We start from the raw sequence: 25,423 nt of genomic DNA, 5'->3' as shown, positions 1-25,423 counted from the left end.
CTCGGTAATACTCCTGAGCTGCCCTGAGCCGTGGCCACCGTCCAGCACAAGCTGCCATAAATGCCAACAATCTTCCGCTGGCCGCATAACACAGGCATTCACCCTCTCAGAACCAAAAAGATCATCTCATCCTTGCTCATCCATCACCATCTCCATCCTCATCTGAACCTTCAAGGCACCGAAGGTGTCACTTTCCTCCTCCCCCAGTAGCGCCACTCATTGCCGATGTAACCGACATCGTCACGCATGCCTCCAAGGTTAGCTCACAAGCTTTTCTAGGTGAAAAAACAAGGATTTACCACAAGGACGTGGAGAAAATAAAATATGATTTTTCAATAGACATCACGCACGCATATCATTTTTTTTTCACCTGGTTTCAATAAATGCAGCGAACACAACAGGTTCAGATCCCCAGAAATCAAAGTATTATCTCAGCACAACAAGCATACAACAATCCACAATGGATGAAAAAAGCTAGCGCTCAAGTGGGACAGAAACAGTTGCTACGCTGCCTGGCTAAAATTACAGGTAAGTTTCTCACGAGCATGAAAAAAAATGTATCTCACTTATCGATGATCCCGACAGGCCTCTTGCATGTATTTCGTCGATGCCCTTCCATACCGCAGTTCTTGCATTTGCCTTGTTTCCGTGGTTTCTCTGGCACATCACCTCTTTCTGGGTATGTCGTCCCCTTGTGCCCTTCGCAGCGACAAATGCTACAGAAATCTGGTTCGCTTACTCATACGGAGCTTTCTCCCTGCTGTTTGTTGGCCTCCCAGGCCCACGATGTTTATCCGGTGCCGCCAAACCCTGGAGGGCGTTCACACTAAAAGAATGAACACCGCTGGCACTATGTGCAGCATCGGCTTCCACACATGGAAGCTCATTTGTACCAGGTAGCATAACACCTGGCTCAACGGATCGGTCCTCAAAAGCCAGTCCGTCCCTCTTCTCCGCTAGCTGCGCTCCACTGATGAGCAAAGCATCAAGCCCAGCATGCATGTGGTCATAACACACTTCACTTGCGTCCCTCTTCTCCGCTAGCTGCGCTCCACTGATGAGCAAAGCATCAAGCCCAGCATGCATGTGGTCATAACACACTTCACTTGCGTCCCTCTTCTCCGCTAGCTGCGCTCCACTGATGAGCAAAGCATCAAGCCCAGCATGCATGTGGTCATAACACACTTCACTTGCGTCCCTCTTCTCCGCTAGCTGCGCTCCACTGATGAGCAAAGCATCAAGCCCAGCATGCATGTGGTCATAACACACTTCACTTGCGTCCCTCTTCTCCGCTAGCTGCGCTCCACTGATGAGCAAAGCATCAAGCCCAGCATGCATGTGGTCATAACACACTTCACTTGCGTCCCTCTTCTCCGCTAGCTGCGCTCCACTGATGAGCAAAGCATCAAGCCCAGCATGCATGTGGTCATAACACACTTCACTTGCGTCCCTCTTCTCCGCTAGCTGCGCTCCATTGATGAGCAAAGCATCAAGCCCAGCATGCATGTGGTCATAACACACTTCACTTGCGTCCCTCTTCTCCGCTAGCTGCGCTCCACTGATGAGCAAAGCATCAAGCCCAGCATGCATGTGGTCATAACACACTTCACTTGCGTCCCTCTTCTCCGCTAGCTGCGCTCCACTGATGAGCAAAGCATCAAGCCCAGCATGCATGTGGTCATAACACACTTCACTTGCGTCCCTCTTCTCCGCTAGCTGCGCTCCACTGATGAGCAAAGCATCAAGCCCAGCATGCATGTGGTCATAACACACTTCACTTGCGTCCCTCTTCTCCGCTAGCTGCGCTCCACTGATGAGCAAAGCATCAAGCCCAGCATGCATGTGGTCATAACACACTTCACTTGCGTCCCTCTTCTCCGCTAGCTGCGCTCCACTCATGAGCAAAGCATCAAGCCCAGCATGCATGTGGTCATAACACACTTCACTTGCGTCCCTCTTCTCCGCTAGCTGCGCTCCACTGATGAGCAAAGCATCAAGCCCAGCATGCATGTGGTCATAACACACTTCACTTGCGTCCCTCTTCTCCGCTAGCTGCGCTCCACTGATGAGCAAAGCATCAAGCCCAGCATGCATGTGGTCATAACACACTTCACTTGCGTCCCTCTTCTCCGCTAGCTGCGCTCCACTGATGAGCAAAGCATCAAGCCCAGCATGCATGTGGTCATAACACACTTCACTTGCGTCCCTCTTCTCCGCTAGCTGCGCTCCACTGATGAGCAAAGCATCAAGCCCAGCATGCATGTGGTCATAACACACTTCACTTGCGTCCCTCTTCTCCGCTAGCTGCGCTCCACTGATGAGCAAAGCATCAAGCCCAGCATGCATGTGGTCATAACACACTTCACTTGCGTCCCTCTTCTCCGCTAGCTGCGCTCCACTGATGAGCAAAGCATCAAGCCCAGCATGCATGTGGTCATAACACACTTCACTTGCGTCCCTCTTCTCCGCTAGCTGCGCTCCACTGATGAGCAAAGCATCAAGCCCAGCATGCATGTGGTCATAACACACTTCACTTGCGTCCCTCTTCTCCGCTAGCTGCGCTCCACTGATGAGCAAAGCATCAAGCCCAGCATGCATGTGGTCATAACACACTTCACTTGCGTCCCTCTTCTCCGCTAGCTGCGCTCCACTGATGAGCAAAGCATCAAGCCCAGCATGCATGTGGTCATAACACACTTCACTTGCGTCCCTCTTCTCCGCTAGCTGCGCTCCACTGATGAGCAAAGCATCAAGCCCAGCATGCATGTGGTCATAACACACTTCACTTGCGTCCCTCTTCTCCGCTAGCTGCGCTCCACTGATGAGCAAAGCATCAAGCCCAGCATGCATGTGGTCATAACACACTTCACTTGCGTCCCTCTTCTCCGCTAGCTGCGCTCCACTGATGAGCAAAGCATCAAGCCCAGCATGCATGTGGTCATAACACACTTCACTTGCGTCCCTCTTCTCCGCTAGCTGCGCTCCATTGATGAGCAAAGCATCAAGCCCAGCATGCATGTGGTCATAACACACTTCACTTGCGTCCCTCTTCTCCGCTAGCTGCGCTCCACTGATGAGCAAAGCATCAAGCCCAGCATGCATGTGGTCATAACACACTTCACTTGCGTCCCTCTTCTCCGCTAGCTGCGCTCCACTGATGAGCAAAGCATCAAGCCCAGCATGCATGTGGTCATAACACACTTCACTTGCGTCCCTCTTCTCCGCTAGCTGCGCTCCACTGATGAGCAAAGCATCAAGCCCAGCATGCATGTGGTCATAACACACTTCACTTGCGTCCCTCTTCTCCGCTAGCTGCGCTCCACTGATGAGCAAAGCATCAAGCCCAGCATGCATGTGGTCATAACACACTTCACTTGCGTCCCTCTTCTCCGCTAGCTGCGCTCCACTGATGAGCAAAGCATCAAGCCCAGCATGCATGTGGTCATAACACACTTCACTTGCGTCCCTCTTCTCCGCTAGCTGCGCTCCACTGATGAGCAAAGCATCAAGCCCAGCATGCATGTGGTCATAACACACTTCACTTGCGTCCCTCTTCTCCGCTAGCTGCGCTCCACTGATGAGCAAAGCATCAAGCCCAGCATGCATGTGGTCATAACACACTTCACTTGCGTCCCTCTTCTCCGCTAGCTGCGCTCCACTGATGAGCAAAGCATCAAGCCCAGCATGCATGTGGTCATAACACACTTCACTTGCGTCCCTCTTCTCCGCTAGCTGCGCTCCACTGATGAGCAAAGCATCAAGCCCAGCATGCATGTGGTCATAACACACTTCACTTGCGTCCCTCTTCTCCGCTAGCTGCGCTCCACTGATGAGCAAAGCATCAAGCCCAGCATGCATGTGGTCATAACACACTTCACTTGCGTCCCTCTTCTCCGCTAGCTGCGCTCCACTGATGAGCAAAGCATCAAGCCCAGCATGCATGTGGTCATAACACACTTCACTTGCGTCCCTCTTCTCCGCTAGCTGCGCTCCACTGATGAGCAAAGCATCAAGCCCAGCATGCATGTGGTCATAACACACTTCACTTGCGTCCCTCTTCTCCGCTAGCTGCGCTCCACTGATGAGCAAAGCATCAAGCCCAGCATGCATGTGGTCATAACACACTTCACTTTCGTCCCTCTTCTCCGCTAGCTGCGCTCCACTGATGAGCAAAGCATCAAGCCCAGCATGCATGTGGTCATAACACACTTCACTTTCGTCTCCCATCCGTACGACTTTCATGGCTTTCATGTGTTCCGGAAGTATGTCCCTTGCGTCTCTCGTCCATCGCTTCACAATATGCATGATTCTTAGGTATCTCCTCGAGGTGAAGAATCTCCATCGCCTAAGCAGACAAAAATCTTGTTAATGCTTGCAAACCATTGTAACTATTCCTCTTAAAGAGATACGTAGATAGCTGGCCAGAAGAAACCCACCCTCAGGAAGTGGCTGCACAGCATGCCAGTGTGTTCGAAGTGGCCACACTCGCAATGGAATACTGTCTTGTCTTCATTTATCGAAACCTCATACACAACTTTGCTCCACTTTTCTTCCTTTGCGGAATTGTTGTGAGTTGTAATGTATTTCGTCAGCTTCTCAACCTCAGTGAAATTATACGAAGTCGCTTTAATTAACAGCCTGCCAAAATTCCTCAAACATATTCCTGGTGCATATTTTGCTTGCGTGACGTTCTATCGCAAGGTTAGTCCTCTTTACAGCCCCGTCCTGTACAATTTATGCAGATAAATAGTGTTAAAACACCACCGGACATGTGGAAAACGAAGAATGCATAATAAAAATGGAGTGTGACACATAAGTTTTTGTAAAGGGTAAATAATTTACTTACAATCATTGTCCTCTTCTCCTCGTAACTTTCATCCCGCTCACGATTAAATTGCAGCCTCATGTACTGCCGAACAAAAACGTGCATGGGGCTCGCGCTTTCACTGCGCTGAGTGCTTGTCATTTTTGCACAAAACACGTCTTTGAAATATGGTTTCGCCTATTTTTTCCTGGTTTCAAAAGTCTGTGTCATGTAAGATGGTCCCTTAGACTGTACTTGTCCAATAATAAACACCAGGCTGCCTCAAACTCATCCTCTGTTAGCATGTGATTAACAACTTTGTGGAACTCAGCTTGAATATCGCTCTTCTTCGTGAGAGCGGTCTCAAGGTTTCTTTCGCCTTCTTCAACACATGCCATTTGCACCGCCGGTGAACAGTATCCGGATAAACCATTTTAATTGCGAGCTCCATGGCTCTGCATTGGTCTGCAATTGAATAACGGGGTTTTTGTCATATGAAACTGAATCAAAACCGCAAACGCAGACTTTTCCCGCAATACATCTGCTATATGAAATATAAACATTGACCAAAATGTGAACGTATCTTTTTACCTGCGAGTATCGTTCTAGGCGCTGGCCCGCCCATCATCCACAGAAATTCTGCAAACACCCATTCAAAGCTCTCTTCTTGTTCATCATGCATCAAACCCCCTGCAAATATGATGCTTTGATAGTGATTGTTGACCCCAACAAACAAACCAAATGGCATGTCATACAAGTTTGTCCGGTATGTAGTGTCAAATGTCACCACATCGCCAAAAAACTTGTACTGCATTCTGCTGCTTCCATTTGCCCACATAAGATTTTTCACGTTGCTGGAATTGTCTGCAACACTACATATGTGAAACCAGGGTCATTGGAACGGATGTCCGCAAACACTTCTAGTGTCTTACGTACATCGTCATCAGCTTGCTCGCGGCTTAGGCCCTATTTGGAACCATAATAGATTATAATAATCTGGTTTATGAACATAGATTATATAAACTGGTTTATAAAAATAATTTAGGTGGGCATGTTTGGAGGCCAGATTATATAAACTGTAAACCAGCTTTTAAATTGTGCAATGACATGTTTGCCCTCTGGTTTTTTTTGCAATGGTCATTTTTTTAATTCATCGTGCCATTTGGTTTGCTTGGCGCCAAGTTTGAATAGATAGACATTTGTACTAGCCATGTACGAACATGTTATTTCCCGGCAAATTTGAACTGTACACTAATCATTGTATGAAAAAATACGATGGGCACACATCGTTAACTTTGAAGGAAAATCTCATCCGAATGAAGAACATAGTTACATTGTCCATGAGAAATTAATAACTACATTATTAAATTATCATATAATATCAAATCTACTCTACTTCGCCGATCAAAGCATTACATATAGTGTCACGGAAGGCATTCATGTCGGTATCTTGAGTGCTATCACAGCTTTGTCCAAGATGATTTTGTGGCGGCATGGGCATATAGTTTTCATCTTCATCACACTTATCAAACTCTTGGTCACTCAACGCACTCTCTCGGATGAAATTATGTAGAGCCATACATGCCAGAATGATTTTACTTTGCTTCCCTAATGGGTACGTCGGTATGGCTAATAAAATCCTCCATTTCATATTCAAAACTCCAAAAGACCTTTCAATGACATTGCAAAGAGACGAATGGTAGTAATTGAATAGTTCTTTGCTACCTTGTGGTCTTGGACCTTGACGAAATTCTGGCAAATGGTACTTCGTCCCCTTGTAAGGTGCAAGATAGCCTTTTCTGTTCGGATACCCCGAGTCGACAAGATAAAATTTACCTACAATGTTATGAGCTGATATGAGCATGTATCAAAGATAAGTAAAAATAATATCAACATGATTAAAATTTCTCTAGTTACCTAGTGGAGGATGAGGAAACTTGTCATCATATTTGTTTAAAGCATCATTGAATACTCTCATGTCATGTACGGAACCCGGCCAACCAGCAACAACAAATGTAAACCTCATATCAAAGTCACATATTGCCAACACATTCTGACTAGAATAACCATGACGCCCGACATATTGAAGCACTTTCGCAGCTGGCACTTGGACAGGTATATGTGTCCCATCTATTGCTCCAATGCAATTATCAAAGTGTGGTGAGAAGCGTGCTTCTTGCAGTTTCGCATGAATTGTACTATATGTTGGATCTTTCACTTTAATAATATCAACAGATAGCCTATACACACTTTTCAAAACATGATCAAACCTCCTACTAACTGTCTCAAGTGACCTTCTGAATCTATTTTTAGCTTGTCGAAAAGATTGTGGGGCACCAACCATCCATAAGAAAATCGCCAAAGATTCTAGAGTGCACATCTTTTCTGATGACTTCAGTCCATATATTGACCTTAACAAATCATGGAGCTTGTAAAACAGTTCTCTACTCATTCTAAACATGTTATAACACTCAATTGGGTCTTTTAAAGTTCGAATAGTCCAATCATAACCAGACTCACCTTCTTCTGCATGTACTGACCTCTTTTTATTTTGCAAGAAAGTCACTTCATAGTACATACCAATCATGCACGCTACAGCTGCATGCCGCTTCAAAGTTTGTCTTGCAAATTGAACTGTGTCGTCCTCCACATCACTCTCATGCAAGCTAACCACTCCATCATCACTTGAAGAATATTCAAATAAATCATCACTTGACCAATTCATCTACATTAAATTCAAACAAAATAGAGTCATCAATGTTGTGCATTTATGTGAAAGGTAGGAACAATCCAGTAAATAAAATAGAGTCATCAATGTTGTGCATTTATATTAAAGGTACGGACAATCCATATAGAGAAATATGACATCATTACATGAAGGCCTATGATAATAAATAAAGAATAGGAACAACCCACTAACAAACAAAACATGTAGCTATTCGACATTCTTTGCCCGACACCACCTCTTCAAAAAGGCTAGCCTCCCAGGACTAGTAGTTATAGTGAGGAACACTTGCTGGTGTTCTTCCTTTACGAACAATGTACCAACCATGAAATGCTCAGCACTTCCCTCTAATGCCCCACTCTCAACAGCCAAGGACATGCATTTGGTAATGGAATCCTTCTTCTCCTGCAATACCTTCTCCGCTTGCACAACCTTATCCTGCATTGCCTTTTGTGCTGCTGCATTGGTTTCTTTCATCTCTTCATACATTCCCTTCATTATTCTCACCATAGGACTTTTGATTTTCTTCTTTGGACTAATGACTGTTGCAGTGTTGTTGGAGCTTCTTTTCTTGTTGCTAACACTCAAGGGAGTCACATCGGCTTCATCTCCTCCCTCCTCTCCAATATCGACTTCATCATCTATTTGTTCTCCTGCCACACAAGATGTTGATCCATCTACAACAGTATGTTCGAACATGATCTCAAGCTCAGAAAGGTTCTCTGGTGGTCCATATTTAAGCTTCCTCCATGCAGCATGTCCCTGCCCAAAGTAAAGGAGAATGATAAGTATTATGTGCATGATACACCAATATGAACCATCAAAATAAAAAATTGCAACAAATGTACCTTAGTATGTCTCTTCCAAAATTCATCACTTGCCACAATTCCCCCACTAGGGGATCGACCTAGTCCAGTTTGTTTGTTAAGCCACAACCAAAATGAGTAGAAGCGTTTTAGTTCTTCCCATCTGTTCTTAAACTGTATCCTAGAGTGTCGTAGCCCTCTGTTCTGTTCAAACTTGATAGCAATATTTTTGTAACCTCTAGCAGTCATGAATCCATTGCTCCTGTTGCCAGCTGTGATCTCCTCAACACAGAGTGAACAAAATGCAGCAGTGTTTTCACTATTGGTCCATTCAGCCTTATCAATATCATCGTTCTAGTACACAAGCATGTTAATGTTATACATAGCATGAACTGCTGGTACATAAAAACTAAGAACAATTTTACTTTTAAATTAATGTTCTATCCTGCTCACATAACATTGACCAAATGGCAGAAATTAATTAAACGTTGAGGAAATATTACCGATTCATCATCTCCAACACCATCATAATACTGATCATGGAAGTGGGAGTCGTCTGGCTCATCCTCTGTACCAGGAACACCTTCAATCTCCATTGAACCGCTGCTAGCACGGGGCACTCGATACGGCAGAGAGGATGAACGACCGGTCTGCCCACTGCGGCCTACGCCACGCCCACGTCCAGCACCCCAACCACCAGCTGCCTCTTCTAATCCCAGAACAGGGACGCGGCCACGGCGTCCACCGCGACCAGCACGGCCAGTACTGCTGCGCCCCCCACGGCCAGCAGTCGAGCGTCCAACACCACGGTCGGGCCTGTGCCCCGCCCCTGCACCACGGTCGGGCCTGTGCCCCGCCCCTGCACCACGGCCACCGCCTCTGGCACCTCCAGCCACGAACTCCCGTAGCCCTTCTTCGTACAAATCAGTTGAAGTTGAATGCATCAGGTCCATGAAAGAAGTCTGCGAATTGAGGTCCAATCCTCCAAACATGCTGGATCCATGGGCAGGGAGGCAACCGCATTCGCCGACGAAGCTCGAATCGAGGGGATTGCCATGGACACAGACCTGGTCACTCCTCCTCGCTGGGATTGAATCCCGCTGGTATTGTTGCTCCACCTCGTCCTCTCGCTGCGACGCCATCTCCGTGCGGTGGTAGTGGCGGTAGTGGCGGCGGTGGTCTCCGGCCGCAGGTCTGAGGGGGTACTGGCGGCGGTGGCGGCAGCCTAGGGCGCGATGGGGAAGAAAGACGGGCGCGACGGGGGAAGAAAGACGGGCTCGATGGGGGAAGAAAGACTGGGCCGCGCTGACCAGGAAGATGCGATGGGAAAACGGTGCGGTGGCAGTACCTTGTAAATAGCTCAAAGTTAATAAGGGTAACATGTCTTTATTAATCCATAATCTGATTTTAGCTGGGTTAGAGTAGCTTATGAGTTTTTAATAATCTGATCATCTAGTTTTTAAAATCTATAGTATAAACTGCCCTGTTTGAAAACATAATAGCTTATAAAAATCAGATTATATAAACTGGATGAATCCAAACAGGGCCTATATCGGTCCGCATATGTTCCTGAGAGTCCTTTTAGTAAACGGCACTTTCTCAACCGAACCAAAGAAACTACCAATTATGCTGTAGACTTTCCCCAGGTTTACATTGTTTTCCCGTAGCTGTCTTATCAAATCTTTAGTGTACACATCAATGTTCTTGTGAGATGGCCAGTGCACTTTTTCGCCATCGTCAGTGACATGGAATGATTGTGGTTTTCACGAGCTCTGTGATATACCAACCATTGTCGGAAGACCGGAGGAGCCTGATGAGAGCGGGGCATTCACACCTGCACGACATGCTATTTTCCGCTTCAGGTTTCCCCTGCATGGGCAAAGCCAGAAAAAGGAGAAGGTTGAGTTTTATACGTTAGGCACAAAGAGGCTTGTTTTGGTTCTGTTATTTCTCTTTGTTTTATATGCAAATATTTGAAAATACTCACCGAGTAACCACACACAATTTCCTGCATGCTTTTTTGTCCTTTCAGCATTCAGCCTGCTCTTGTCGTATCTTATTCCAAAACCAATCTCCCAAGAATACAGATTATAGAAGTCGTACGCCTTGCCCAACGAATCAAAACTGAGACCTATAGCTGGGCGTACAACAGTCTTTGTCAGGTTGCTGTGCATACTTCCGGATCGATGTCTCGAGCGCGCTCATCCATGAGGGGCATGGTATTCTATCTGGCGGCGCACAGCCCAGCCGCAGCCTATTTTTTTTAATAGCACAGACCATAACTTAAGTTTTTTGTTTTCACATACTAAAATGAAAATTAGAGTATATCACTAGTTTACATACCCAGTTATTATTTCACAATTATTTTCTTGCCCCACGGATGCTTTTCATTTTTGTTTTTCTGCTGAACATTTTTTCGTGAATTTTACCGATTGAAAAGGCGTATAAGGAGTTTTAGACCACCTTCATGTGTCACTATGCTGGTTGCTGAGGATTGTAAGTCTGTTACAGTTTAATAAAATCTCCCTGTTCTCCGAAAAAAAGAAAAAAAATAAAAAAAAACAAACAAACAAAAAACAAATAGGTAGTGGAACGGAGAACAAACCTCTTTTGTCCTTCCAGGTGCTTCCGGGTTCACCCTGTTTGTTGACTGGGCAGATTTCGTCGGAGACGCATCTCGCTGTCGCCGGAGACCCCGAACGGCACCAGATGACACTTCTCCCTCAACATTTTGAGCTACAGCAGACACACCATTAGACTGAGCAGCTGCCGAAACCCGAACTCTGTTCTCTAACAGAAATAGGAGCGGTATCGGATCTGGTTGTTCAATATTGTCTGTGAATCCCTCCCCAATAGGGAAACTGTGGAATCAATGGTGGGAAATAAATCGATTAATCCTCATCTGAGCATAATCAATCACAAAATCGGGTGCAAATCTTCGGCATTTTTTCTACAAAAAAAAAAACGGATCCATTACTATGGAGGCCTAACGTGTCGACCGCGTCAAGCAGGAACTCCATGCCGGACTCGCTCATCGCGCAACTCCGGCGAGTCGATTTGGACGAGCAGCTCCGTCGTTTTCATTGCCCCCAACCCCCTCCGACCTGCCGTCGCACCTTCAGAAGCCCAAAAATTTTGTTGGCGGTGGTGAGGGTTCTCCTAGGATGTGTTTGGTTTGAGGACCAAAAGTCATGGAATGTCATGATTTCATTCCAAAGTCATGAGTTGGTTCCATCCTTGTGTTCAGTTGATGATAAAAAAAAATCATGGGTTGGTTCCGTCCCGGTGTTTAGTTGGAGAGATGAAATGAGAAGAATCTGTAAATGGTGAGATTACTTCTCTGAACAAATAGAGTTCTTTGCATTTGATAAGCCTATAATTTAAATTTTTAGAAACATTTTCATTCTGTTTTCAACACATGCAAATAAAAATATATGATCATGAGTACATACCAAATATTTACGAAAAAAAATCACAAAAATGAAAAAATAACCACGAAAAAAAAAATCACGAAAATGAAAAAAATAACCACGGAAACTTTTGTTTGGGTGCGGGGGCGAGCGCGGTGAGAATTGCTTGGTTATTTCTTTTTTTCCTTGCTTTCATGGACGAATAACGAGTTGGTTCCTCCAAATCGGCGGAATCACTTGATGAAGCATCTGGAGGGAATATTCCCTGCATGCGGATGATCCAATTCCAATTCCTAATCCAACTAAACACGAGAACGGCTGCTAGGGATGGAACCAACCCGTCCGATTCCACCTCATCCTGAAACCAAACACACCCGAGTGCGACAGTAGAGATGGGGAAAGGCTGCATCCTTTTCTCACCACCGCAATAGACTGCACGTGTCTTGGCGCACCAAACTGACCGAAAGCGGATCAGACAAGCAGCAGACGTCCTGGACCCTTTATCTGGTCCGTGGCCCAGGCAAAAAAGCAAACGTCCTGTCCCCATGGCTCACCATGAGGAGACCGCACCGGCCGTCGGTCCCAGCCCTCGCGCACGACGCCGTCGTCTCTGGCCCTTTTTGATACTCTAACTCGGTTAGAGGTTAGAGTTAAATTCTAACTCTAGACTAATCCTGAACTAACTCTAACTAAAAAGTGTTTGAATGGAAGGGTTAGATTGTCAATAAATGCATTTTTTTTTTCTAATTATTTGGCTTTTTTATCTAGAATTTTGTGTGGTGAAGGGAGAGAGAAAGGTAACTTTTTCTAGGCTCCACCTAACTCTAACCCAAAAAAGCACCTCTTGAATGGGTTAGACTTTTGGGGTGGGTTAGATGCATCTAACCAACTTTAACCCACCTGTTTGGATTTTTAAGAGTTAGATGAGTTCAATCTAATCAACTCTAACTCTAACCCTAGCATCCAAATAGAGCCAATGTTGATCCCGTATTCATTCGTATTCGCGATTTTCCAGCGCTCGATTCTGACACAACAGCTGGACTTGTTCAGATCACGAGACAGCAACAAACGATGCGGATTTCGGGCTAAGCTCGAGCACCGAAACACCGCTATTCACAAGGTGTAACTTGTACTAACATGCATGACTTGCTTGTGTGATATGTTTATATGTATAGCAAAACTAGATAGTGGATTCTAATTATTTAGAAATAGAAGATTCTCTTTCCTCCACCTCATCGGTTATTTTATGTGACACTCTTAAGATAGTATCATTATACCAAATATAGCTATTCCAAGCTCATTGCGCGCGCAACGACTATCACATCCATTGCTTCAACATATGGATCCGGGTTGTTTTGCACGTGCATGACCCCTCTTTCTCCCTTTTCTTGCTAACACGCTGACACATGCATGCATGCCTATGTCATCTTTCCTCTCTCCTCAAACTCCATTACTTTTAGTTGTTTCTTAACAGTTTAGATGCTTGATATCTTTAAAATTAAAATTTTGTTTTTAAAACTTTATATACATTTGAACTGCTGGTGCTAAGATCTTTAGAACAAGATCAGTCATGGATAACCTTTAAACAAACTTTTGTTAACTGCAATTGAAATATGGAGTTTTAAAAGATTAGCAGTGTTTTCTGTAAGGAACTTTGCCGGGCATAGTGAAGAACTTTTTTATTTTCATCGCAAAGTGCTAAATAAGCAGAATCGGGAGATGAAGAACTTCCTGAATAGCGGGTCTGCACTTTATTAAAAATATTAAAGAACTTCCGTAGAGAATGTATTTGAAACCGAAGAATTTTATAGACAACTTGTGTGAACTTTGATGAAAAGTGTATGAAACTTTGTTAGAAATATATCGATATTGGACTTGTTTCGTAGAGCTAACCGTGAGAAACTCCAATACATAAACGAATTTAAATTTGCATAATTTATTTAGAAGTTAGGGCGACATATAACTTTTTCTAGCAAATACTAGTATGGTGGAGTAGCGTGGCATTAAAGTATATGACATATTGATTTGACCTGCATGCATGGGACCAGCTGCATGTCGATTTGATGTCCAAGATGATGAGTGGTCCAGATATAGGTTGCGCGGGCAATGAGTTAGGAAAAATCCACTCTCTCATTGTACATGCCTTTATGCGATCCAGGCAACCGAATACGCCCTAAAGGTTTCAATTTTTGTTTTCTTTGTCTGTAATTGTTTCTTGTCAAGCTAACACGAATGTGTTCTGAATCTGCTGCGGCTGCAGCAGAGCCACGAGAACAACCAAAAGGACGGTGAGCGCCATGAGGAAGACGTTCACCAATCCGGAGATGAGCAGTAGCGGCGCCTCGCCGTCCTCGTCATGGACCTCGTGAACGAGTAGCATCCTCGTGAGGTTTGCGATGAGCGAGACAAAGATGAAGAACACGCAGGCCCTGTACAGCTTGCTGAACCCGGGTCCTTCGCCGCTGACGCTCCTGGAGTAGGACGCCATCAGCGCACCAAACATGGCCGGGCAGAAGCCGAACCAGACCAGCGACCGCCGCCTGCGCGCCACCACCCCTGCCGTGTCGCCTTCTCCGGTCCTCCTCCCCGTCCCCGGTGGCCGCGGCGCTCTGTTGACGTGCCAAAACAGGCCGCCGAGGAAGGCGCCCAAGACGAGCACGAACGCCAGCACGATGTACGCCTGCAGGACCTCGATGGCCGCCAGGAACGCGACGGCGGAGAGCAGCGCCAGGAGCGCGTACGTCGAGTACCTGATGAACACCCTCACGAACTTCTCCCTCGTCTCCTTGAAGTCCGCCGCCAGGGGCACCGAGCACACGAGCATGATGAAGAGCCCGAACAGCACGGTGTACATGGTGAGCACCTCGGGCGCCCTCACGCCCACGCTGTGCCTGCACTCGGTCCGCCTCAGCTGGCTGAAGAGCGTCGCCGGCAGGCCCAGGAACGCCGCCTGCGTGGCCTCCGACGACAGGTCGAAGAAGTACCTGATGTCGTCCTGGAACTCCTCGTACTGCACGATGCCCCAGGTCACCGTGTTCCGCGTCGACGCCTCTATGTGGCACGCGTACGGCGCCACGACGAGGAACACCACCGCCGCCGCGAGGTAGAGGTAGATGACGTTCAGCACCGCCGTGAGGCAGGCGGCGGTGACCATGAGGAGGACGTTGGAGGCGAAGACGGCTATGCAGAGGCACCGTATTCGGTGGCGGTGGCAGTCCTCGACGAGCTCCTCGTCATGGCCATGGCCGACACCGCCAGGGGTGGCGCAGCACTTTCGGCACATCTTGTCGGCGAAGAGCAGCGGCGTGGTGTTCACCACGAGCGAGAGCAGCGCAGAGAAGCTGAATGCGATGGTGGCGTTCCTGGTGCTCCTGCAGAACGTGATGGGAAGGAATCCTACCATCATCGGGAAAATGATCCCCGATGCGGATCGCTTGAAATACTGCAGGAGCTGCCTGTCAACAGTTGAGTACTGCGACCGCTTCGTCAAATCTAACGGTCCAGACTGCTGCACGACAAAGGGAATAATTTTAACCGTATGTAGTTTGGTCCATGTATACTTAGCTTCCTTCGTCCCAAAATTTTTGTCTTAGGTTTGTCTAGAAATAAATTTAATATCTAGACAAAATCTAAGACAAGAATTTTGAAGTAAGTACAAGTGTGTTGTTTTTGGGATGAAGTACAAGTCTATTCTAATTATAAGTAGTATTACATTTTTTACATATGCACACAACTAAATACAGGAAAAATCTACAGCGCGAAAGCCTTTTTCGGTAATATAGGACAAAGCTAAAATAGGCAAACTCTAATGATGCAAACGGGATTACCATGATCCTCCGTAAGGCCAAACAAGACCATTCCAATTAAACAGTTTGGGGTGTGCTTAATTGTGTGGTGTGCATCAATCGATGCAGAAACAGGTTCTACTTTTCTTTCTGAAAAATGCAGTTCTGAATGTGCCAACATGGCGCACTACGGGAAATCCGAAAATGAAACGAAAGATCGTACTTGTCTCTCCGGCATTGCTTTCCTGTGAAGAACAACACTGGATTACAGCGATCTTTATAGAGGCCCCGGACCTGCACCATATATCAAATCAGAAGATTATGTGCCTAATACTAATACTTGGCACCCATTGGCATATGCATATACCAACAAAGCATAGGAAAAAACTATCAGAATAGCAGGGGGCTCTACCATACTAACCTTGTCAGTTATGTTGATCACAGTTCATCCCTTCCGAATGTCTCAGTTGCCTCTCGGGCAAGATCATGATGATATTGAGACCTTCACCGTTCCTGCCATATATATATGCAGCATCGATCAGTTCGCAAGAGTGCAGCATTTTAGGCAGCTGGAGGATTAGCATATGGTCCCTATTCTTAGATCTTTAATATAACTAAACCCACGACTATAATTATTAAACGATGGGAGTATTAAACATATTACTGCTAGGAATGCAACTCGATCATGTCGATCTTGTTGATAACAGGACGAGGTCGTTCACCTATTAATAAATATCACCACTAGTGTTCGTGCCCACAACCATCACATACGATATACAACAGCAAACCGATGTTGTATGGCAGCACCTATGAGCGCAGTGCAGCACCACAACAATCAACTGAAATTGTCAATGGTCTTTGCAGATTGAACAAGCTGGAATAGAAATAAATCAAGCTTCGAGAAGTCCTATATTAAGCATCATGAATAAAAAAAAATGAGTACAATATATCAGAAGTCCTAAAACTATGTACAGTCTGCCATTTTGGTCCTATAAGTATGAATATTGACACCTAGGTCCTTATGAAGTTATTAAGTGGTTCACCGTGGGTGCTATTCCGGCCTGACCAAGCCGCGTGTCTCATTGCTGCCACGTGACCTACTTTGAAAAATAAAATGCAGGTATTTGAATTAATTTGAATTCTCAAATGGGACATACCTAGGTTCAGCTTCTCGGGTGCACATGACATCGGATGTAAGATTGTTTTCTATGTAATTCTGTGTGTAGTATACTATATGAAACCCCATTTTTACATGAAAATTGTATGTGGTTTTACACCGTGGAACCGGGTCATTTTCGTTCTGTGTCCGGCATTGTTCTCTAGTAGTTGTGCTCTAGTGGGATAGAAGAGGACAGGGGCACAACCAATGGCATACCATTGTATATAAGCAACAATTTTTTTTTTCGAAAAGGAGGCATCGCCCCGGCCTCTGCATCGAGTGATGCATGCAGCCATTTTATTAAGTACGAAGTAGTCTGAACGAAATACAAAGAAGTCCGAGAAGCCAAAGGAAAAAAACATGAAAAAGAGTTACACGGCGATCGTAACGCCAACACCGACGATACCCATCGGTATACATGACTATGGTCCAATTCTATTAGCATGCCGCCATCCATATCGGTTGAAAATAACCTGAGCTATCATCTCCCATCGGACACACCCAGTAACCAAAGGCTCCCTGGTTTCCACAGGAGTGAGTAAGGACCACATGCGGATCAAGGCGGTAGCCCTGAAGATGACCTGCAAAAAATTAATTAATATAGTGTATTCTGTTAAAAACTAGATCATTTCTGCAGTTTCATATAGCCCACAGAATAACACAAGTTCCAACTCGAATTAGTTTGGCGTAAAGTACATTAACCCCGTCCAACCACGTCCCAAATAACATGTGAATGCTAGTAGGCGGGGCAATGTTAAAAGTAATTTGGATTGAGCGCCGTAATAGTTTAGCCATAGGGCAGTCCAGAAAGAGGTGCTTAATCGTCTCATGCGTCTGACAGAAGCTACATCTTTTATTTCCATTCCAGTGTCTTTTAGCCAAGTTATCCTTAGTTAAAACAACTCCTTTGTGAAGAAACCACATGAAGATTTTTATCTTAAGGGGAACATTGACCTTCCATATATTCATGGACTTTGGAATAGGTGACGTATCAATAATATGGTCATACGTCGATTTCACTAAGAAAGTACCATTGGTGGTCAACCTCCAACGGATACTATCAGGAAAATCAGACAGGAAAATATCCATTAGCCTTCTGACTAGATGTAACCATCTAACCCATCTATTTCCGATCAAGGCTCTACGAAATTGAATGTTGAGAGGAGTCTCTCGTAACACTGCCGCAACGGATGTCTGTTTTCGCTGTGCAATATTATAGAGTTGCGGATACTGGGAGCCAATGGTTGCTCTCCTAACCAAGTATCTTCCCAGAATCTAGTATTTTCATCATTGCCAATGACGAATCTAGTCCTGTTAAAGAAAGCGGCCTTTGTCCTCATGAGACCCTTCCAGAAAGGTGAATCGCCAGGTCGCGCAGTGACCTGAGCTAAGGTCTTTTGCTGTAGATACTTGTTCTTTAGAATGTGTATCCACATCCCTTGTGATTCGACAGACAGTCTGAATAGCCACTTGCTAAGCAGACACCTGTTCTTAACCTCTAAATTTTCAATCCCCAAACCTCCCTGATCCTTGGGTCTACAAATAATGTCCCATCTAGCCAGTCTATATTTAGTCTTTACCTCGTCACTCTGCCAGAAAAATCGAGATCGATAAAAATCCAACCTTTTCCGCACCCCAACAGGCACTTCAAAAAAGGATAGAAGAAACATTGGCATACTTGTCAACACTGAGTTGACAAGAACCAATCCTCCTCCGTAGGATAATAGCTTGCCCTTCCAGCAACTTAGTTTTTTCTCAAAACGATCCTCGATACATCTCCACTCCTTGATGGTCAACTTCCGGTGATGAATGGGGATTCCTAAGTATGTAAACGGTAACGTACCACTCTCACAACCAAAAAGTTGATTACACATGAGTTGTTCAGCTTGTGCATCCCCAAAGCAGAAGAGCTTACTTTTGTAAAAACTAATCTTCAACCCAGATAGCTGTTCAAATAAGCATAATATGAGTTTCAAGTTTCTGGCTTTTTTGAGATCATGTTCCATGAAAAGGATCGTGTCGTCCGCGTATTGTAGGATTGAGACACCCCCATCAACTAGATGAGGTACTAGTCCCCCTACTAAGTCTTTGTCATTAGCCCTCCTGATCATTAGCGTCAACATATCCACAACAATGTTAAATAAAATAGGTGACATAGGATCTCCTTGTCTAAGTCCCTTAAGTGTCTGAAAGAAATGACCGACATCATCATTTACTTTAATACCGACACTATCTTTTTTTATAAAACAATCTACATGTTTTATCTCAATCAACAATCTTAAGTGAGTTCATGTCAAAAGAAAAACAATCAAGTGAATTTGAATCCAGAAACAATTTAATTGGATTAGCTCAACGCGGACATGAGAGAAACTGTCGACGCGTTATCTCAATGCAGACATACACTTGTATGCGGTCGCAATGCCAGTACAATCAACTGTCCATGCATTATCCCAAATTCTCAACGCGAACATAGAAAACACTTGCAGCCCGGCCACAAACACAGCATCTCTCTCTCTCTCTCTCTCTCTCTCTCTCTCTCTCTCTCTCTCTCTCTCTCTCCCTCCCCCTCCCTCTCCCTCCCTCCCTCTCTCCCTCCCTCTCCCTCTCTCTCTCTCTCTCTCTCTCTCTCTCTCTCTCTCTCTCTCTCTCTCTCTCTCTCTCTCTCTCTCTCTCTCTCTCTCTCTCTCTCTCTTAAAAAAATGCACACAAGCCGTGGACACCACGGGAACTGCGTTCCGGGCACATGCTCCACGGGAACCAAGTCACAGAACCTAAGATGAAAAATGCTCCCGACTAGTAGATTTCATCTGGGACTTGGTTCAACCCTAGCAGCATTTCCTCCGGCACCATGAGACGTCTTGTAACTGCTGAGGATTGATTCTGCATGGTGTACATCGACGAAGTCGCAGGACAGACCACGGCCGTCCGGCCTAGCTCCTCTGATTGTCAAAATCTCCACATCGCTTTTACCAGAAAAGCTGCAAGTCCAGTAAAAGAAAGTTGAGCTGGCAAGTCCAGTAAATTGACAATGAACTAAAATACCAGCCAGTGTTAACAACGACACAGAGATATACTCATTCAGATGAGACAGCCAGTCATAAGCATTCGTAGGTTTTGAAGACAAGCAGGGAGAACGTGCTTCAATGGTTGAATGAATGTGGTAGAAATAATACAATACAAGAATGATGCCAACCTGTGGTAGTTGATATCGACTAGTTTAGATATCTTCGTTTCAAAACCATTCTTCATCGCATTTTTTGCGGCACCGGGTAAGTCTCCCGAGTACAGCAATGCGTAGACATTTTTCTGCAATGATCAACGACACAACGAATATTCTTACATGAGTCAGGATATACCATTGCTTAGGATAACAGGTGGTACTAATCAACAGGTTCAGATTCAAAATTTTAACTTATTATACAAGGACAGCACCATGGGTGATTCAAATTCACAAAATAAAACAGAGTGAATACCACTTTTTACCTTGTAGTTGTACATTTGGAACACACATTATCCCAATTAACGGAACTTCTATTTAAATATCAGATTTTGTAAACTTTTAACACGGTTCTACCCTAACTTTACATTTTCCTTGTTTATGATAGATAGGATCGGCATGGTGCGTTATTGATTCGTAAAAGAATCTATAAGAATTGGAGGGCATCATTGACGAGCATATACAAGCTTCTTTTGTCTATCCGTTCCATTCCTCGTGTCCGTCCATATATTTTTGGACCTCGGACGTCACGTCACACCTTGCCTGATGGACAAACATCAGAAAACAAGGGTCCAGAACTTTCAAAAGGTGTATTCTAGACGAATTTTCACTCGATGTGGGTAATTAGTGTCACAAATGTACAATTATGGGGTAAAAAATAAAATTCACTCAATAAAATAATCAAAGGAATTCATGTACTCCACTCACAGTTTATCTACAATTCAGAGGAAACAGGTTATCACCTTTTTGTGCCGAAAAATGATCCTGTGCTTCTCCTTCCAGTCCACTTCATACATCATTTTGAGTTTATCAAAATCCTTTAGGGCAATACAAGCTGCACAACAAGAAGTCATTAATGTGAGCCCATTATTCTTGGAAGTGAATCTTCTATATTATAATGGCGATCAAATATCATCCTTTACCTACATGTCAGATTCATGGTAGAGCACAGTTCAGTAACTGAAGTAATCTAGATGACTCGTCTCCATAGGAAACTTATATATACTCTTGCTGCCTTGCTTTTATTTTTAGAATGGAAGCCCCTAAAGGCCAGAACAGAATCACTTTCATAATGTGTAGTAACTTATCTTGGCATCTAAGATTGACAAATAAATTCCGCTTTGTACCTTTTATTTGTTCTCAAGTGACAACAATCATCCCCCATTTAAGAAAATTTGGGATATGTAAGGTACGTAGGCGCTTGGAGAGATGTTTAGGAAAAAAAAAGATAGACAAAACTTAGACAACACAAAAAGTTAAGATAGACAAAATAAGGATAATGGATCCTGAAGCATTAGTAAGACATTCCCACAGCTCATAACCATAGGTACAATACAATTGATATCGGTGAGGATATACACAAACAAATAGTCAGAACTCATTGACATATCAGTCATAGTAAGAGCAATGTTCAGATTCTTTATGAGGCAAACATGAAAATAAGTGTTGAAAGGATATTTAGTTGTATACAAAATAATTGGGAAAATAAATAATTAATGTCTTCTGCAATATATTTCTCTCTGGACACTAATGAGAATTAAGTGACCAACTCATACTCTTAGCCATTGTTGAGGAAATTGTTAAATGGTAACTGCTCGGTTGGTTGGCGAGTAGGGGAATAATGGGCTAATCGACAAGTTATCGGCCATTTAATCAATTAATCGGGCAATTTTTCGGTTTATCGGGTACTCGGTGACCATATGAGTGGGGATTAATTGGCAAGTTAACTGGTTAATCGGATGAATTCTTGAACAGGGCTCTTAGCTGCATTTGACTTTTGGTGGATCATGTTAAATTTGATTAGTTAAATTGTTTTAACATGCTTTCTGTTTCAGAATATGGTCTTAAAATAATCGATCAATAGAAGATGGCTTTATAATCTCATTATTGCTACTAGAAAAATGTTTTTACTGTGTGGTACGATGTACATTGGTAGCTTTTTAAATAGTAACTGATTTTTTCAAACATGACACTAAACTCACAAGAAAAAATCATCATAGCATAATTTCGCAAATTGGCTCTTTGGCCAAAGAGCATCGACTTAATTTATCTCAGTCTCGTGATTTTGTTCATGAATATGAGCCTGATGCATGATATAGTGTTGATATATCACTAGCAATAGGAAGACTAGTCATATAAATAAACATTTGTATCCACATTTCCCCATCCAATATTTCTGGAATGGTTTTGGATGAGCTCATGATAGTAGTAGCTTGGAAAAATTAAATGCATGAAAGTAGTAGGTTTATGATGTTTTTTTTCTTTCGAAAAGGAGGATAACCCCCGGCCTCTGCATCAGAAAGTAGTAGGTTTATGATGTGAGGATTCATAAGTGGCAATAAGATTCTGCGTTGTTAATCATATGAAGATATAAGAAATAGGACACAAGCAGATATTAGTGATAAGGAATGGTGCAGTGAGGATACTATTAGTCGCAAACAAGTGTAAAGAGATTGTACGCTTGATCGATGTTCTCTCTTCAGTTGTTACCGCTAGGATTGTGTACAATGTGTCAATGCCATTGCTTATCTTCCAACAATCAAATTAATTTAACAAGACTTTGTTGGCGTCTATCACACATCCTATATGAACAAGTCAAGGAGAAAGAGGAGGGCCAAGGGATTGGAGTCCACTTGCAAAAAACAAAGATGAGCATGATTAATGATACATTTTCTTAACAGGACAATCTATATCATTCAAATACTCATCAACTTCATACAGCGGACTACACCTACCGCATGGTACGATCAACGAGAAATTAATTACATTAGATCCCTTCTATCACTGCAATCAAGGATCATGGTCAACCGAATACAAGCCAGGATAAGAAAGGTAAGTTTATACTGATATTACTCATTATATGCACCATGCATTAATATATGAAGGCATATTCCATGAAAATACAGTCATGCGTAATGTGATTTCCAGTGGGCCTACCATTGCCCTCGAGTAAAAATAATGTTTCGTAAAAAAGAAACATGAAATTTGCTCAAGCAAGTGTTTGTGAAATAATATGATTATTTGTGACATGGGTAAAAATAAGAAAATGATAGTGATACAGGTTAGGATTCCGATTTCCTCATTTTTCATGCAGGTTGCAACTCATCGTATTATTTTGTAAAATTTATGTGGGTAAGTCTTCAGTGGATATCTATAAAGGTTCATCATAAGTACAAAACATCCTAAATATAATAAAATTTACGTCGAGGTCTCTAGACCACATAACAACCACTATCGTCGGCAAAATAAGTCACTATCCCTGCTCTCGTATTGGAGTCAGCTTGACCTTGCTAATGACAACCAAAAGTCTTTGTGCACGTATCCATAAAAAACAGCGCACGGGGCGTAGTCATCATTGTTGAACCCTTGAATCGGCCTGAAGAACCAGGCACCAAATCTCATTGTTGTGTGTAGGATCAGAAATCCTAACTTCATCGCCCGAAGGTGCTGGCAAGAATTTAAGTCAGAGGTGCATCTACTCCGCCCCAACGGACGCACTCAAGGAGGATTAGAGCACGAAAGACCGACTTAAAGATAAAAACAACATCCTTGTGAGAAAACCCTATAATATCGACTAGCCGAAACTGAGACACTAGGATTCTCATTCTTCTCTCCGCCACCGACCGCCGGAGCGACGAGCAAAGGAGAGGCAAATCCGCGGGTTCACCGGCAGAGATTGAGGAAGGAAGCCTTCCTCCTAGAAGAGAAAGGAAGATTGTGTACATGGAGTTTACATTAATTTTGTAAACTCAGCCAGTTCTTTTTTGCTAAGTTATAGAAAGTTGGTATGCCAGACCTATGATCATTCTAAGTATTCCCTTCGTCCTGACTTACTTGCATTAGATTTTTCTAGATTCAGATGTATCTAGACACGTTTTAGTGTTAGATACATCTGTATCTAGACAAATGTAAAACAAGTAATTTAGAAAGAAAGTAATAATATTTTGTGTGAAAATAAAAGTGTTTCTTTCCTAACACACACACACATCATCATCATCATCATCATCAAACTCTTAGCATAAAACACTCAAAAAAAAACTCTTGGCATGAAACACTAAAAAAAGAGCTCTTGCCATAAGCTGTCTGTAAAGGGATCGCATGCATCGTATTGATGCACAGGCCGGAGGTAATCCTCTTTTTAGAAAAAAAGCTGTCTTTAACAAGAGTTTATTTTGACTTTTGTGACCGTATACAAGGAGAGTTGCCCCGGATGAAAAAGGAGGGTTGAACTGGATACGCACGGATCTCCACACGATCTCACCTCACCAACATCGTGACAGCCTCACCGTTCTAGTGGCTTGCCGTTGACTAAGGCCCTGTTTGGTAATCCATCAGCTCCTAGAATCTGCGAAACTGAAAAACCTGAGCTCTCTTATTTTTTAACTGTAGATCCGGAAGGGAGCGGAAGCGTCTTCGAACAGGGACCAAGTCGCTGGAGTGGAGTCTGAGCTCTGAAGCTCGCGATCACCACCGCACGGCCGCGCCATACATACGTGATATTTTCTTCTTCACGAAGAAAAATCCCGACAGCCAAAGTCGATAACCGGAAGAAATGGGATTGAAATTGGATGAGATCATGAGTTCGAACTGATCTCGGCCATGAAGAACTTCTCCCAGTCAACTACTAAGAAACTAAACACCTCGCCGTTGCAATTTGTGTTTGGGGTTAAGAACAGATTGAAGTTTCTGGAGACGTGGTTTGGGTGCACGGGCTTAAGGTGAGAGTGATGTTAGGAAATTACACCAACAGCAAAAGAGTTTCTAGATAGCCAGCCATGTATCCATACCTACGTACCATTCCTCTGCAGAAGTACTATGTAAGTAGAACTATTTAGCGTCAAGAACTGAAAAAAAAACGATATTTAGAGGAGAAAATAAGTGAACAAAAATCCCTCGCAAAAAAGAAAGTGAAGGCACGGTGACAAGAGAAACTGACCGTAACCAGAGATCTTGATGCTTTGGTGCACACGTTCTTCCACATAATCTCCCTGCACGGGTGGATCTCCCGGGCACGGGACGCTGAAGACGACGCAAAACAGCTCCGCCTTCCCCTCCGCTTCCACGGGCATCTGCATCGACCTCCTCATCTTCATCAACCAGCTGCTCATTTCTTTCGGTCGGTTGGCTCCTTCGATCTGCGTACGACAGTTTCAGAGGGTATATACAAGGCTCAATCGGGAGACTTCTGCATGAAGTAAATCTGACCGTGTCTTCCTTTCTTGAGGGTGAAGACAAAAGGAACAACGCGCTATCAACATATCCACGCGGGCTTCGATGTGGACAGCCCAACTGGATCAACGCGGTGCAGAAGACTCCTGGGCAGCGGCAAATGCATGCCAGAATCTTGTTGCTGATGTTCAGCAATATCGGCTGAAGCACCAGCTCTCTCCCGTGGTCTCTTGACCTCTAACAGTTCCGGTGGGGTGAAACAGACGGAGCCAGCATTCATGCATAGAGGGGGCAAAGTTTATATGAAGTTAATTTTTTTGGCTACAACAACCATAATCATAGTAGAAG

General features: G+C 44.1%; 1 protein-coding gene across 2 annotated transcripts; it reads right to left on the bottom strand.

Moving 5' to 3' along the window:
- Nucleotides 1-19,335: 19,335 nt before the first annotated feature.
- Nucleotides 19,336-25,079, bottom strand: LOC123440715. 2 transcript variants are annotated; one of them, XM_045117265.1, is made up of 4 exons: nt 24,843-25,068; nt 20,650-20,741; nt 19,883-19,995; nt 19,336-19,667 (listed from the first exon to the last, which is right to left on the bottom strand). In XM_045117265.1, exons 1-4 carry the CDS (start codon nt 25,012-25,014, stop codon nt 19,493-19,495), a joined length of 552 nt encoding a protein of 183 aa, XP_044973200.1. In that variant the 5' UTR covers nt 25,015-25,068; the 3' UTR covers nt 19,336-19,492. The 2 variants fall into 2 exon arrangements, 1 of the variants encoding a protein (XP_044973200.1); XR_006630352.1 differs by having other exon boundaries at nt 20,650-24,750; nt 24,843-25,079.
- Between the last annotated feature and the right edge of the window lie 344 nt (nt 25,080-25,423).

Source organism: Hordeum vulgare, chromosome 3H (assembly GCF_904849725.1).
Source record: "Hordeum vulgare subsp. vulgare chromosome 3H, MorexV3_pseudomolecules_assembly, whole genome shotgun sequence".
In the NCBI taxonomy this organism is placed as follows: Eukaryota; Viridiplantae; Streptophyta; class Magnoliopsida; order Poales; family Poaceae; genus Hordeum; species Hordeum vulgare.
The sequence above is the reverse complement of the archived record's forward strand: the minus strand, read 5'-3'. Positions and strand labels throughout refer to the sequence as shown.